We start from the raw sequence: 15,131 nt of genomic DNA, 5'->3' as shown, positions 1-15,131 counted from the left end.
GTTCTTCCATGTATCTAACCATTTAGTGTGTCCCTGAAACTTTTCTGATTTATGGAATGAAAATAATACCTGACCTGCCTGTCTCATGTGAATCTTGCTAGGATCAAATTAGAAAATATATATAACTAAAATGTGTTAAGCTCTTACCATGGTCTCTGGCAATATGCTAAAAATGCTTTTCAAATACTGGTTAGTCCTCACACCAACCCTGTAGCAATCATTTTCTAAATGAGGGAAGATACTTGCCTAAAATTTCAGATATGGTGACACATACTGGACTCAGGACTCTGGAGGCTGAGGATCAGAATTCAGAGCCAGCCTGAGCTACCCTATCTCAAGAAAATCGAAAAATAAAATTTCGTAGCTAGAAAGTAACACAATGGGATTGAAACTCCATGCTGGCTCTATGGCTGAGTCTCAACCAGCATACTCTATTTCTAATGCCACTTATAAACAACAAAATGTCATATGATTGTATGTTTTAGTTTACAGAAAACACTAGTGCCTCCTCCCTTATTTATGTTTTCCTTTCCATAGTTTCAGTAACCAATGGTCAAATACAGTCCAGAAATATTAGATGGGCAATTCCAGAAATAATTCAACTTCTAAGTTTTAAATCATCTGCCATTCTGAATAGTGTGATAAAATTTGTACTGTTCCACACCCCCTAGTAACCCTGCCTGAGGTTTAAATCATGCCCTTGTCCAGAGTGCCCATGTCCTATGTGATACCCACCCAGCAGTATCTTAGTAGCTGTCTTAGAAAAAACTGTCAAGGTATCATAGTGCTTATGTTCAAATAATGCTTGTGAGGTAAATGTGGTAACCACTACACTATGGAAATTACTCTCTAAAATAATCCTTGTTACACTTGATGATGCATCCAGTTGTGTTGGCAATTTGGATATACCAGAGAGGGGAAGCCTTATTGTGCTTCCTTTAATTTAAAAGGTAAATATTCTAAATGAAAGAAAAAATTATTGAAGTTTGCTAAGGTCTACTGTAAGAATGATTTTCTTTAGCCATGAAATTGTAAAGAAAAAATAATTGTGCTAGTTTTGCTGAAAAGGCATGAAATTCTAGGGGTCATTACTACCCATGGTTTCAGGCAATCAGTGGTCTTGAATTGTATTCCTCCAAGAGTAAAGAAGGACCACTCCAGATTAGTAGGCTACATTGTCCTTAGTGTCAGTCATCTGATAACTACTTATATATTATAAGGCTCACAGATTTTTCTTTCATCCTTCATTCCTTTCCTTTACTATTTTGTATTGATGATTATATAAAGGTTTGGGATCATTTGCTTTTTTGTTTTAGAAGTAACTAGGAATTAAACCCATTGCCTCATGCATTGCTAAGTAAGCCCTCTAGAACTGAGCTCCATCCCGAGGCCTAGATAAAACTTTTATATCTAAAGATTTCTCCTTCTAGGGGTTTCACAGACCAGCTGCGTAAGATTTCCAAGGATGCAGGGATGCCCATCCAGGGCCAGCCATGTTTCTGCAAATATGCACAGGGGGCAGATAGCGTAGAGCCCATGTTCCGGCATCTCAAGAATACATATTCTGGGCTACAGCTCATTATTGTCATCCTGCCAGGGAAAACACCAGTATATGGTAAGGATATCTTAAAACTGCATTTTTCAGTGCTGGGGTGGGAGGGTACATTAGTGGTAGAGTCCTTGCCCAGCATTCATAAGGCCTGGCTTAAGTCCCCAGTACCACAAAAAATGTACCAGGAAACTCCCATTTTTCCACAATTGTTTGATACTTGTTTTAGGATTATATATCCTAAAACTTTCAAATACCAAAAAATATTTTATACTATATTATTTAAAGCAATGTTTTCTTCATTTTAAACCAGTAAACTAAATAGTTCTTGAAGAGACCCTGAAAAAAAATTGTAGTAGCTCAAATGGACATGGTGACAAACATCACTAGTCCTAGATATTTGGGAGACTGAGGGAGGAGAATCACTTGAACTCATGAGTTTGAGACCAGGCTGGGCAACATAGTGAAACCTTCTAAAAAAAAAAAGGCTCTAGAGTTAGACTGTGCTGTGAAATATTTGAATTATTACCAATTGTACTGTCAGTATGATATAGCTGAATTTCTTAATAATGCTAAGCTTTTGTTTCATCACCTATGAAACTGAAATGCCTAACCCTTGTAAATTATTATAAACAAAATACAGTGGGTTCCTCGGTTCACAAACTTGATTCTTTCCACGATTCTGGTTGCAAACTGATTTGGACAAGAACCAAATCAAGTTCAGTGGTTAGGTTCAATGTTGGCCTTATGGGGAAGTCTAATTCATTTCTCATCCATTTCAGTTTGTGACAAGAATTGAGTTCATGAACCAAGGTACCACTATAAAGTTTTGTGACAATAAATTGAATGGCAATCATTCAATCATGAAAAAACATGAAGAAAATCTAACTTTCAAATTACTGGAGTTAATCATTTAATTTTAGAAATGATAGAAAAAATCACAAAGGAAAATCATTAAGTTGACTGAATAAAAACTGAATCTTGGGATTGGGGATTTAAAAACTAAGTGATGCTACCACCTGCCTTGCAAGCACAGGGTCCTGAGTTTGATTCCTGGTATCGGGGGGAAAAAATTAAATTTTCAGACTTTTTCTACAAAGGAAAAATACTCCACTCAAAATAATGAGAAAAGAATGTAAACCAAAGTTTCTCAAGAAAAACAAAATAATACGTGAAAAAATGTCCACTGTGTCCAGTAGTTAAAGCAAATTACAGATCAATAAAAGAAAATATTTAATGCTACTAAATTAGCAAATAAATGTAAATATTATAATTCCTGGCATTCATAGGATTATTTGAAATACTGAAAATTTGGAACAACATATAAATACATCAGTGTATAACTGATTTAGATGTATTGTGGCACTTGAAAGCAAAATAACTGCTGCTGTTATAAATAAAAACAGTATATATATTGAGTTTGAGAACTATATATAGTGTTTTCCAATGTGTTTTTATATAAAAGAAGTTATGTATGCTGTAAAGTTATGTTCTTTATAGGAAGGAGACTTAGATTTCCTTTATGAAAGAAGAAAATAGGAGCCTTTTATTATTTGCGTCATAATGCCTCTGCTTTTATTTATTTTTTCAGTATTGAGGATTGAATCCAAGGCCTTCACACTTCATCTTCAGTCTTTTTTTAATTTTTTATCTTGAGACAGGGTGTCACTAAGTTGCCCAACCTGGGCTTGAACTTGTGATCCTCCTCTTCAGCCTTCCAGAGTTCTGGTATTACAGGCGTAGGCCACCATGCAAAGCTGTCTCTGCATTGTTAAAATCAAGGCTAGCGAACAGGATTGAAAGTAATAGTAATCCGTGACTTTGGTATAAGTGCATTAAAATAACATAAATGAGCTGGGCGCACTGATAGAATCCTGGGCAACTTCACCAGATCCTTTCTCAGAGTAACATAGCTCAGTGCTAGAAAGCTTGCCTAGTATGCGTGAAGCCCTGGGTTCAATCTCCAGTGCCAAATAAATTTTAAAATTACTGGAAAAAGGAGCACAATAAAATTATAACAAAGGATTCTATATATTTTTACCTTTATGGTTTTTCAGTTACTGTGTAATTTTTATGATGATGAAGGTTGAAAAAATTATCACTAAATACTTAGGCGAATTTTCAAAGCCGTTTACTTTAAATTTCAATAGCATTACTTTAGTACTGGTATAATTTGCGGTGTCCTATAATATAGTGATGTGTTTTAAGGGACATACAGAAGATCTTTATTTTTAGAAAGTAAATTTACTTTCAGTTCTTTTTTCTGACTAGAGGTATTTGCATTTGTTCTTTAGCAGAGGTAAAACGTGTAGGAGATACACTTTTGGGTATGGCTACCCAGTGTGTTCAAGTCAAGAATGTAATAAAAACATCTCCTCAAACGCTCTCAAACTTGTGCCTAAAGATAAATGTTAAACTTGGAGGGATCAATAATATTCTTGTACCTCATCAAAGGTAAGCTATTCACTTACAAAAATAGTCATTACTGTACTTTTGTACCTATGTCTGTATTAACTAGTAGTAATAAGACCTATGTTAGAGCCAGGTGTGGTGGCTCACAAAGCAGGAGAACTCAAGGCAACTTTCCTGCCTCATCCTCCTGAGTGCTGGATTATAGACATGTGCTGCCACACCCAGCAAAAAAAAAAAAAATTTAAAAAGGTAGGTATAGCCAGTGTGGTAGCATGTGCCTATAATCCCAGCACTCTGGGAAACTAAAGCAGGAGGATTACGAGTTCAAACCCAACCTGAGCAACTAGCAATTTAGCAATACCCTGACCCAGAAGTAAGAAAATAAAACAAGGGCTAGGGATGTACTCAGAGCAAGGTGCTGGGTTCAATCCTTAGTATTGGAAGGAGAAAGAGGGCTGAGGGTATACTCAGCACTTCCTGGGTTCAGTCCCCAGTACAACAACAAAAAAATGTCCTGACTAGAACATACCACAGAGAAGCCTTAAAACAAGAATTGAGGTACATATATATGACATAAAAGCTCTTACTCAGTTTATACCACCCTCTAGTTCCCTGTATTTATATGACATGAAATTAATAAATAAGATGGATTTAGAATTTTATCAACAAGAACTAAGAAATATATATGACTAAAGTTTATACTTTTAGCCAGGGGATGTAAAATAGTAGATTCCCAAAATCCCTTCCAATATAAAGCTTAATGATCTTTTTTCTCTGTGGGAAATTGCATCGGCATAAAATATAAGTAGATTTTTAAGAACAGGTAGATTGGGGCTGTGGGTGTAGCTCAGGTGTAGAACACTTGAGTAGCGCGCAGGAAGTCCTGAGTTCAATGCCCAGCACCATACACATAAAAAAGTGGAGGAATAAAAGCAAATTTTACCATTTTATTCCTTTTAGAGGAAACACTAGCCATCAGCTGCCCTTTGCAACCAGTAGCCCCACTCTTAAGACTAAAAAGTTGCTCTCAGAAAGACATTGGACAGACCTCTTGTGACAGCTTTTGCTTTATTGACTGATTTAAGAGTAGTACAGGCCTGGAAGCTGTCTATAGAGGACTTCTTTTGTGCAGTCAGTGACTTACAGTTGTGTTGCAATCATGTGAAACAGATAAATGAATGATCTAACCTTTTTTAACATGTGTTTAAGACCTTCTGTGTTCCAGCAACCAGTGATATTTTTGGGAGCAGATGTCACTCATCCTCCTGCTGGTGATGGAAAGAAGCCTTCTATTGCTGCTGTGAGTATCATGAAGCAATTTTATTTTAGACCAGTATCGACATTTTGGTTTTAACTTTTTAAAAAATTAATTTTATTGGTACATTTTAGGTATACAGTATAATGATATTCATTATTGGAAATTGTACCTTTACATAACATATTTTGGTTCTTATTTTTTTTCAACTTTTAAAATTTTAATGATTGTTTTAGTAATCAACTTTCATAAATGTTCTCTAGGAATTTTGAAAGAATAATCATTCTGGTTTTGAGGATTCACATTCCATATATGTCTATTAAATCAAGCTTATTAATTATTCAAGTCTATATTGTACGATTTTTGTTTTTGTTGTTGTTTTGTTTTGTTTCTGGTACCAGGGATCGAACTTAGGACCTAGCGCTTGCAAGGCAGGCTGCAGTGCCACTGAGCTAAATCCCTGGCTGATCATGTTTTCTGCTTGATCTGTGATTTATGATTGTATGTTTTTTATACAGAGTTTATTTTTATATTTTAATATTGTCTATTACAGATACATTACATGTATATCTCATATAACATCAATAGATTACATTTTGTAATATAAAATCTCTTCCACCTTAACCCACCCAATAGTTTGTACCATTATTGTTTATTGTAACACTGCCACTTCTACTTATTTACTTATTTATTTATTTATTTTTTGTGCCGGGGATCGAACTCCGGTCCTTGTGCTTGCGAGGCAGGCGGCAGAACCACTGAGCTAAATCCCCAGCCCATGCCACTTCTACTTTTAACTCTTGCCTGTTATATCTTTGCCCACCTCTACAATTTTAAACCTTCTGTGTTAGTATTAATGTATTTCCTTTAAATTTCAGAAAGCCCAATATTGTTTCACTGTATTGAAAATCACTTGATTTTAACAAATGCAGGGCTGGGGATTTTTCTCAGTCGTGCTGCACCTGCCTCACAAGCGCAAGATCCTGAGTTTGTTCCCCAGTACCGCAAAAACAAAAAATGCAACCACTTTGAAAATATCAACACATTTTAGGCATACATGATAAACTTCAGAAATTAAATTCTAAAACTTTGTATATATTTTTCTATCTATTGGAATCCTCTTTACCTATATTTTTATTTTTTTCCCCCCTTTGGTAGCAGAGATCGAACTCAGGACCTTGCTCTTGCGAGGCAGGTAGAGGAACCACTGAGCTACATCCCTAGCCCTACATTTTTAATTTTAAATTCTGATAAATCATATTTGTCCTTGAAAATGGTAATAATATTAAGGATTCCAGAGCTGCTGCTTTTTTGTTTTTTAATATCACTAGAAACTGGGAAAGAGCTACATCCCTAATCCTTTTTTTTTTTAAACAGGGTCTTGTTGGGTCATTAAACTGCCTATGCTGAGCTTAGTCCTTCTGCCTCAGCCTCCCTGAGTGCTGGGATTACAGTTATGGGCCACCATGCCAAGCCAAAACTATTTTTTTAAAGCTATTTTTATTACTGAAGAAATTTTGTTTTTAACTACTAATAAATGTGTCAATTTGTATTTTTAATCTTGTCCATGACTTTTCTTTTCTTTTGTTTTTTGTTTTTTTGTTTTTTATTTGTTTTGTTTTGGTTTGGTTTGGTTTGGTTTGGTTTGGTTTGGTTTTTGGGGACAGGGTCTCACTATGTAGTTGAGACTGACCTGGAACTCAACTCACTGTGTAGCCCAGGATGGTCTTGAACTCAGAGCGAACCTCCTGCCTCAGCCTCCCAAGTGCTGGGATTTCAGGCGTGCACCACCATACCCAGCATTATTTTATTTTCAATAAAATAGAAATTTTAGACATAGAAGTGTTCTGGAGATAGCTTTAAGGTTTTTTGGTTTTTGTTTTTTGGTGTTTTTTTTGGTACTGGAGATCGAACTCCGGACCTTGTGCTTACAAGGCAGGTGGCAGCACCACTGAGCTGTCTGATATTCTGATATTCATAAAAATGTTCCTAGAAAAGATGAAAATGTTAAATTCAAATCACTGGTTTGAATCAAAAGAAATTGCCTTGGATTTTCTAAGTTTTAGGTATATTCTACAGTAGTAGGACCTACAATAGTCATTTTTATTTTCTGTTAAATCTGTTTATACCAAATATCCACTTTATAATTTATCAATTGATTCTTTATCCTATGACTTCTATTCTCAAGAATTTAAGAGACTGGTGTGAGAAACAATTGTAAGTATTAAATGTCACATAGTTTGATAGGAACTAACATAGCAAGATAATTTAAAATACAGATTGCAAGAACCTGTGATGTTTTAGAAATGTTGAGACATTCAGGGAATTGGGATGTAGTATAGAAGACTGTGGGGGCCAGGCATGGTGGCGCACACCTGTAATGCCAGCACTCAGGAGGCTGAGGCAGGAGGATCGCTGTAAGTTCGAGACCACCCTGGGCTACATAGTGAGTTCCAGGTCAGTCTCAACTACATAGTGAGACCCTGTCTCAAAAAAGAAAAAAAAGAAGAGTGTGGGGATAGTAACTTTATATGAATTTATTCTTTTGTAGTGAGCTATTCAAGGGAATAAAATGGTTGAAGTTCTAGTTTAAAGCATGACTTTGATATAGACTATCATGGAAGAAAAAGAATATAAAGGCAAAGTGACAAGCTAAGGGCAGTGACCAGAATGTTTTAAGTTCATGCTTTGAGGTTTCCTTTATGTCAAACATATAATAATATTAAACAAGACACAAAAACAGAAAATTAAAATAGCCAATTTGAAAACTAAGATTAACTTCTCTGAAGACCAAATAGAGAACACAATCATCACACAGTAAGACTGAATATAGAGTCAGGATGTTGAGTAAAGGCCTTTGCAATAAAAGGGAAAAGCCTGGGTTTAAAATGTATGAAACAACAGTTCTAAAATTATGATGAATTCTTAAGGATTGCTAAAGTGAAAGAAATATGAAAGGAAATCAGTAGTTTGAATCAGTGCATTTTCTGACTTATTTCCTTTTTTTAATGCTTTTTATGCTTGTCTTTGGATTTTTTTTTTCTAGGACTAATCTTTAGGTCTACCAATAACAATTAAAATCTAATTGGGACTGGGGATTTAGCTTAGTGGTTCTAGCACCTGCCTCGCAAGCACAAGGACCAGAGTTCAATCCCTGGTACCAAAAAATAAAATCTAATTATTAAATGCAAACTGCAGCCTACTTCTAAGAAAATAGGTGTTGTTACTATACCAGGTCATTTATTCTTTTCTTCCTTGGGGATTATCTATTTTTTATTATTCTTGAAGTAAATGGTGATAAGTAGGTTACAATAAAATATAAATGTAAATGAAATCCATATAGTTGTGATTATCTTAATTTCTATTTTATTTTTCTGACCTAGGTTGTAGGTAGTATGGATGCTCACCCAAGCAGATATTGTGCCACAGTAAGAGTTCAGAGACCCCGACAAGAGATCATACAGGACTTGGCCTCCATGGTCCGAGAACTTCTCATTCAATTTTATAAGTCAACTCGGTTCAAACCTACTCGTATCATCTTTTATCGGGATGGTGTTTCAGAGGGACAGTTTAGACAGGTTGGTTGCCTGAGATCTCCTCAGACAATGGTTAAATCAGAAACTTTGTTCATTTCAAGTTGAAAGCCTTGAGAGTTCTTAAAGTCAAAATTTGATGCCTGTGTAAGTTTTCCCTTTTAAAATTTTTGCTAGAGGCTGGGAGTAGTGGCACACACGTGTAATTCAACACTGGGAAGAAGAGGCAGGAAGATTGTACTACAAGCCCAACCTGGGCAGCTTAGCAAAACTGTCTCAAAATAAATTACAAAAAGGACTGGGGGCCAGGAGTGGTGGTACACACCTGTAATCTCCCAGCACCTGGGAGGTAGAAGCAGGAGGATCACCATGAGTTTGAGGCCTGCCTTGGCTACATAGTGAGTTCAAAGCCAGTCTGAACTATTTAGCAAAACCTTGTCTCAAAACAAAAGGCGGGGGTGGCTCCATGCAAAGTCCCTGGGTTTAAGCCCCAATGCCACAAAAATAAATTATTTCCACTATAAATGTGTGAATGTTGATTGCTCTTACTAATAGTTTAAATGGAACAGAGAAGTACATTTAAATATAAAGTGATGAGATTAAGAAATCCTAAAACTAAATCATTATCTTAAGTAATTACGTAGAAGAAAACAGCTCACTAAATTAAAGCTTTGCATTACATCTTCTCTAGGTATTATATTATGAACTACTAGCAATTCGAGAAGCCTGCATCAGTTTGGAGAAAGATTATCAACCTGGAATAACCTACATTGTGGTTCAGAAGAGACATCACACTCGATTATTTTGTGCTGATAGAACAGAAAGGGTAATCTTATATCTGTTACATCCTGTCATAAGTTAAGCTTGTCCAACATAGTTCATAGAGCACTTATCGAGGGTCTTCTGCCAACACCAGGGTCTCCATAGTACAGTAGTAGATTTCAGTAAGTACATTATCAGTATAAAAGTGTCAAAATATACCGGGCATTATGGTGCCCATCTGTAATCCTTGCATTTGCAAGGCTGAAGCAAGAGAATTACTGCAGGTTTAAGGCCGGCTTGGGCTACACAGTGAGTTCAAGACCAGCCTGGAATACATAGTAAGAACTTAACTTTAAAAAAAAAAAAAAAAAAAAATGGTATCAAAATAAATATGTTCTACCACCTGCCTTGCAAGCACAAGGTCCCAAGTTCAGTCCCCAGTACCAAAAAGAAAATAGATATTACTATTATTTAACTTTCTAAAATTTTTGGTAACACTCCAAATTTGAAGAACTATTTTATTTTCTATTTGTTGTGAGAACTCAGAGTTTAAAAATAGATCTTTATATAAATATCTACTTTAAATAGGAAAAGAAGTACATTTTTTTCTCCTCTTTCCCTCTTTTTGTGGAGCTAGGGATCAAATCCAGGGCTAGGTAAGTGCTCTACCACTAAGCTCTGTCCCTGCCTGTGTCTTTTTTTTTTTTTTTTTTTTTTTTTTTTTCTGGTACTGGGGATCGAACTTGGGTTCTTGTGCTTGCAAGGCGGGCGGTGGAACCACTGAGCTAGATCCCCGGCCCCACTGCCTGCTTTTTTAAAAAATACATTGTACAAGGGGAAAAAATGAGAAACAAGACCTGTCATGTAAAGGTACAAGATCCCAAAAATGAATTTAATTGTACTGTATACCTAAAATGTACCAATAAACTCAATTAAAAAATAAAATATGTTGTAAAAATTAGGGTTTTTTAAAAATTAGAGACAATATTAGCTAAAGTTCAAACAATGTTTCCTTTAAAATTAATAGAATATTTTTTATATTTTATAGCACAAATATGTATTTTTATAATTAGGAAGGGAAGTGTACATGCCTAGAGAAATGTGTCTGTACTGGGTGCAGTGTATGCCTGTGGCAGTCTTGCTTTCACTTCCAGTACCTTGATCTCTGTCCCCATCCTGTAAACCTTGGAGCAAGACATATCTGAGGTATGGAGTGTCGTCATACCCTTGGGAAAGGAATTTAGTGGAAATGAATGCCCCTGTGATCCCAGCACCCTGGGAGGCTGAGGGAGAACGATCACAATTTTGACAATTTACAGTCCAGCCTGAGCAACTTAGTAAGACCCTATCTCAAATTGTAAAATGTTTGGAGCTGTAGCTCAATGCAGAGGCCTTGGATTCAATCCCTAATACCTCTCTCTCTCTCTCTCTCTCTCTTTCTCTCTCTCTCTCTCACACACACACACAAATGAAGTTGAGTATGTATATGTAACTTTGACAAGCACATTATCATCTTTATGCTTATTTCCTCCATAAAGTTGGATAATATTAACATTTATCTTGAAAGTTTTTGAGAGTTTTAAATGTAATAACACTTAGAATAGCATGTGGCACATACTGAGTGCTCAGTAGAAATTAGATAGTTGGGCCTGGGATTTAGCTCAGTGGTGCCACCACCTGCCTCGCAAGCACACGGTCCCAAGTTCAATCTCCAGTACCAAAAGAAAAAGAAAAAGAAATTAGTTAGCTGTAATGTGGAAGTAATGGTGGTAATACTAGGGAAGAAATAATAGCAATAACTACCACTGTACTGAACTTTTTGTTTCTTCTAGTGCGAAGATTAAACCCAGGGCCTTGCATGTGCTGGCCCAGCAAGCACTCTTCCACTAAACTTAACTGACTTAATCCTCACAAACACTATTAGACACTTATTATTGTTTTCATTATTCCCATTTTGCACATAATGAAACTATGGTACCTAGAGATTAAATAACTTCCTAAAATTACAAAGCTGGTAATCCGCAGTAATAGTGCAAAAATAAATTGAGGCAGTTTGGCTCCAGAATGCTCTTAACCATTGTGTTGTATCACTTCTCTAATAGCAGTAGTAATCATTTTATTATGGCCTTCAGCTTGTTAAAGGTCTTTGATCCCAAATTACACTTCTGTATCTAATAACCTAATTCTAGATCTATAACTTAGATTGAATGATTATGAATACTCACTCATTTATTTGCTTTTCGTTTCACCCTTGCTCTAAATAATACTACTAAAATTAGCCCGTGTGGTAGTGCACACCTGTGATCCCAGCACTTTGGGAAGCTAAAATCAAAGAATCAAGTTTGAGCACTGAGAAACTTGACGACTTATCAAGATCCTGTTCAAAATTTTAAAAAGAACTGAAAGACTTTGTATTCAATCTCAGTACTGAAAATAATAAGACAGATAGATGGGAGATAATTACAGTTGAGGAAACAGGGTTACAAAGAAGTAAAATACAGTGACCCAAATCATACAATTAGAATTGCTGGGGCCCGGGATTTAGCTCAGTGGTTCCATACCTTCCTGTTAAGTGCAAGGTCCAGAATTCGATCCCCCATGCCAAAAAAAAAAAAAAAAAAAAAAAAAAAAGAAGAAGAAGAAGAAGAAGAAAAGAAATTGCTGGAGTAGTGATACAACTCAGGTATTTTTTTCCAGGCATTTTAGAGTATGCCTTTTTATATATGCTGCTATTTTATTAGTGGTAAGTGTTTTTGAAGCCTAGGAAAGCTGAACATGGTGATGCACATGTATAATCTCAGCATTTTGGGAGGCTGAGGCAGGTGAATCAAAAATTTGAGCCCAGCCTGGGCAGCTTAGCAATTTAATAAGACCCTCTTCTCAAAGTAAAGTGATACAAAGGGCAGGTAGTACAGCTCAGTGCAGAGACCTTACGTTCAATCCCCGGTACTGAAAATTTTAAAAAGGCATAATTAAGAAGATTAGGATCTATTTTTTAAACTATTTTCTTTATGTACTTGATTAAAGCTAACTGGTTGTTCCATATGCCAGTAATTCAAGCTGCTTCCTGATAGCAGTCCCTTACATGGCAGAAATAATGCCTGAGTCAGTAAAATAGTTGCTGATTTTCTAAGTGTAAAACTAGATTTATAGTTAATGCTTTTAGGTATTTTGGGGATAAAGAGGGTGGAGATAGGTATAATAAAAATTTTGAATTGTGGAGCTTTTTATTATCATGTATTTCAGTCATGTCATAGCTACTCAAAAAATCATGGTGTCTAGTTTCTTATAAGATACTGAAACTGATAGTCATTTCTTATTTTAATGATAGTTATGCTCTTTATTGTGTGTTGTTGGGCAAATTTTGCATTCCTAAACCTTAGGCACCCCAAATGATAACACCTAACTTGTAGGATTGTTATCAGGATTTAGAAATAATGAATTTAAAGTGCCTGACCAATAAAATGGTTCGCAAATGGTGACTATTGTTGATATCTCTAAATATATAGTGTTATCTAAGGAAAATGTTAGTTTCCATAGATTATAATTTCAAGAGTACCTTCTATGTACAGATACCATAATTTGGAGCACTTACAGTTAATTTTTTAAAGATATTTAATGCCGAGTGTGGTGGTGCACACCTGTGATCCCAGCACTTGGTGGCTGAGACCGGGATTGCAACAAGGTCGAGTCCAGGTTGAAGTACATAAAGAGTTCAAGGCCAGCCTGAACTACATACCTTATTTCCAAAAAGAAAAAAATGTTTTAATTCATGTTGGAATCAGCTACCAGTTAAGTAGTAGCAGAGACTAATAATTCTTGTTTATCAGCATTTACCTTCAGCAGTATAGGAATAGGAACCTAGGGGCTGGGGATAAAATTAAGTGATAAAAGATAAGCTTAGTGTGCATGCAGCCCTGGGTTCAAGTCTAAGCTCTGCAAAAAGGGAGGAAAAAAAGGAACAAGGACCTATGAAAATTGCTCTTACTATTTCAAGCTGAAAGTAATGAAACATGGAATAAGCCTACTTATTTATACATTTTTTTAAAGTGCTTTCAGATGCTTTTTTTTTTTTTTTAACCTTTGTCTTGTTTAAACTTTGACCAAAAAAAAAATCTAGGTTGGAAGAAGTGGCAATATCCCAGCTGGAACAACAGTTGATACGGACATTACGCATCCATATGAGTTTGATTTTTACCTTTGTAGCCATGCTGGAATACAGGTAAGCCTACATCTTGAGTAAAATGTTTTAATTCAAAACTTCAATTCTTATGTGTATTTTTTAAGTCTCCACAAAAGGAAAAACAAATGTTCTTATCTACATTCCAAGGTGTTTCCCCATTAAATCAGATTAAATTTTCAGTAAATAAATGTATTCCTTTCCCTTACTTTGAAAGAGTCTTGGCCAGGTGTGGCAGCACACACCTATAATTCCAGCACTGGAGCAGAAGCCATGAGTTCAAGGCCATCCCAAACTACATAGTAAGAATTTGTCTCAAAGAAAAAAAGAAAGAGGCTTATTTTTATGAAAGTACCAGAATATAATTAGCTTAATAAAATGTATATACCTGAGCTGGGGATTTAGCTCAGTGGTGCCTCCGCTTTCCTTGCAAGTGCAAGGTCCCAAGTTTGATCCCTGGTACCAAAAAAAAAATGTGTATCCCTATTATGGGAATTTAACCCAAAACTTCAAAACATTTTTAAAGTACCTCATTGTTCCTTTGTTGTGTGCCCTTTTTGGTGCACATATTTCATAGAAAACTTTTAATTTTTTCTAGTAGATCTAAGAACATTTGATTATAGAATTACTACTTTAAGATTCAGTTAATTCTTTTTCATTTAAAAAAAATCTATTAATTTGTTCACTTACTTTGTAGACTATAACCTTTAATTCAGTGCTTCTCAAATTTTTCAGCTGCAGGAAATAAACCCAACATTCCCAGAAGAGCTGAGGGAATGCAGCCCAAAACTATTTTAAATTACATGCTATTTATTAAAATAGAAATTTCAAGCTATGCCTTACTGTACAACTGTTCTTTTTTGTGGTACCAGGGATCCAATTTGGGACCTTGCACTTGCGAGGAGGCAGCAGAACAACTGAGCCAAATCCCCTGCCCCAATTTTTTTTTTGAGACAGGGTCCACCTGTATAGTCCAGGCTGATTTTCAACTCACTGTGTAGCCCACGATGGTCTTGAACTCATGGCAATCCTCCTACCTCAGCATCCCAAGCTCTAGGATTATAGGCATGTGCCACACTGTATCTTATAGTTTTGTATTTCCCACATGCATTAACCTACTTTTAGAATCTTGGCTTGTCACTTTTCCTTCACTGGACCAGGTATCTGACATACACAACTTAAAAAAGAAAAGGTTTATTTTGGCTCACGGTATCAGAGGGCACAGACCATGGTCAGCTGGCTCCAAGGCAGAAATGGTATGGTGAAAAAGCATGGAAGAAAATAGCTGTTCACTCCGTGGCAGCCAGGAAGCAGTGAGAGCCTGTTATGACTTACATCCAGATGTTGCCCCAAAGCCTTATGTGCTCACAGGTGGGGCTTTTCAGATGTAGCTAGATCAAGGATGTAAGTGATACTCTCTTTTTTTTTTTTTTTTTTTTT

General features: G+C 35.9%; 1 protein-coding gene across 3 annotated transcripts in view; it reads left to right on the top strand.

Annotated features, from left to right (window-relative positions):
- Positions 1–15,131, top strand: part of LOC104876987 (protein argonaute-3) — a 123,018-nt gene that overhangs the window by 100,497 nt on the left and 7,390 nt on the right. For 2 of the 3 annotated variants that reach the window (XM_010645256.2, XM_033767845.1), the window contains 6 exons: positions 1,431–1,615; positions 3,844–4,003; positions 5,171–5,261; positions 8,600–8,794; positions 9,441–9,575; positions 13,632–13,733. In XM_010645256.2, coding sequence (XP_010643558.1) covers positions 1,431–1,615; positions 3,844–4,003; positions 5,171–5,261; positions 8,600–8,794; positions 9,441–9,575; positions 13,632–13,733 — 868 coding nt within the window. The remainder of the gene's footprint in view (positions 1–1,430; positions 1,616–3,843; positions 4,004–5,170; positions 5,262–8,599; positions 8,795–9,440; positions 9,576–13,631; positions 13,734–15,131) is intronic. The other variant, XM_033767844.1, reaches the window with a different exon arrangement.

Source organism: Fukomys damarensis, unplaced genomic scaffold, assembly GCF_012274545.1.
Source record: "Fukomys damarensis isolate Sample0158 unplaced genomic scaffold, DMR_v1.0_HiC HiC_scaffold_23, whole genome shotgun sequence".
Lineage (NCBI taxonomy): Eukaryota > Metazoa > Chordata > Mammalia > Rodentia > Bathyergidae > Fukomys > Fukomys damarensis.
This window is presented reverse-complemented; position numbering and strand designations above follow the sequence as displayed.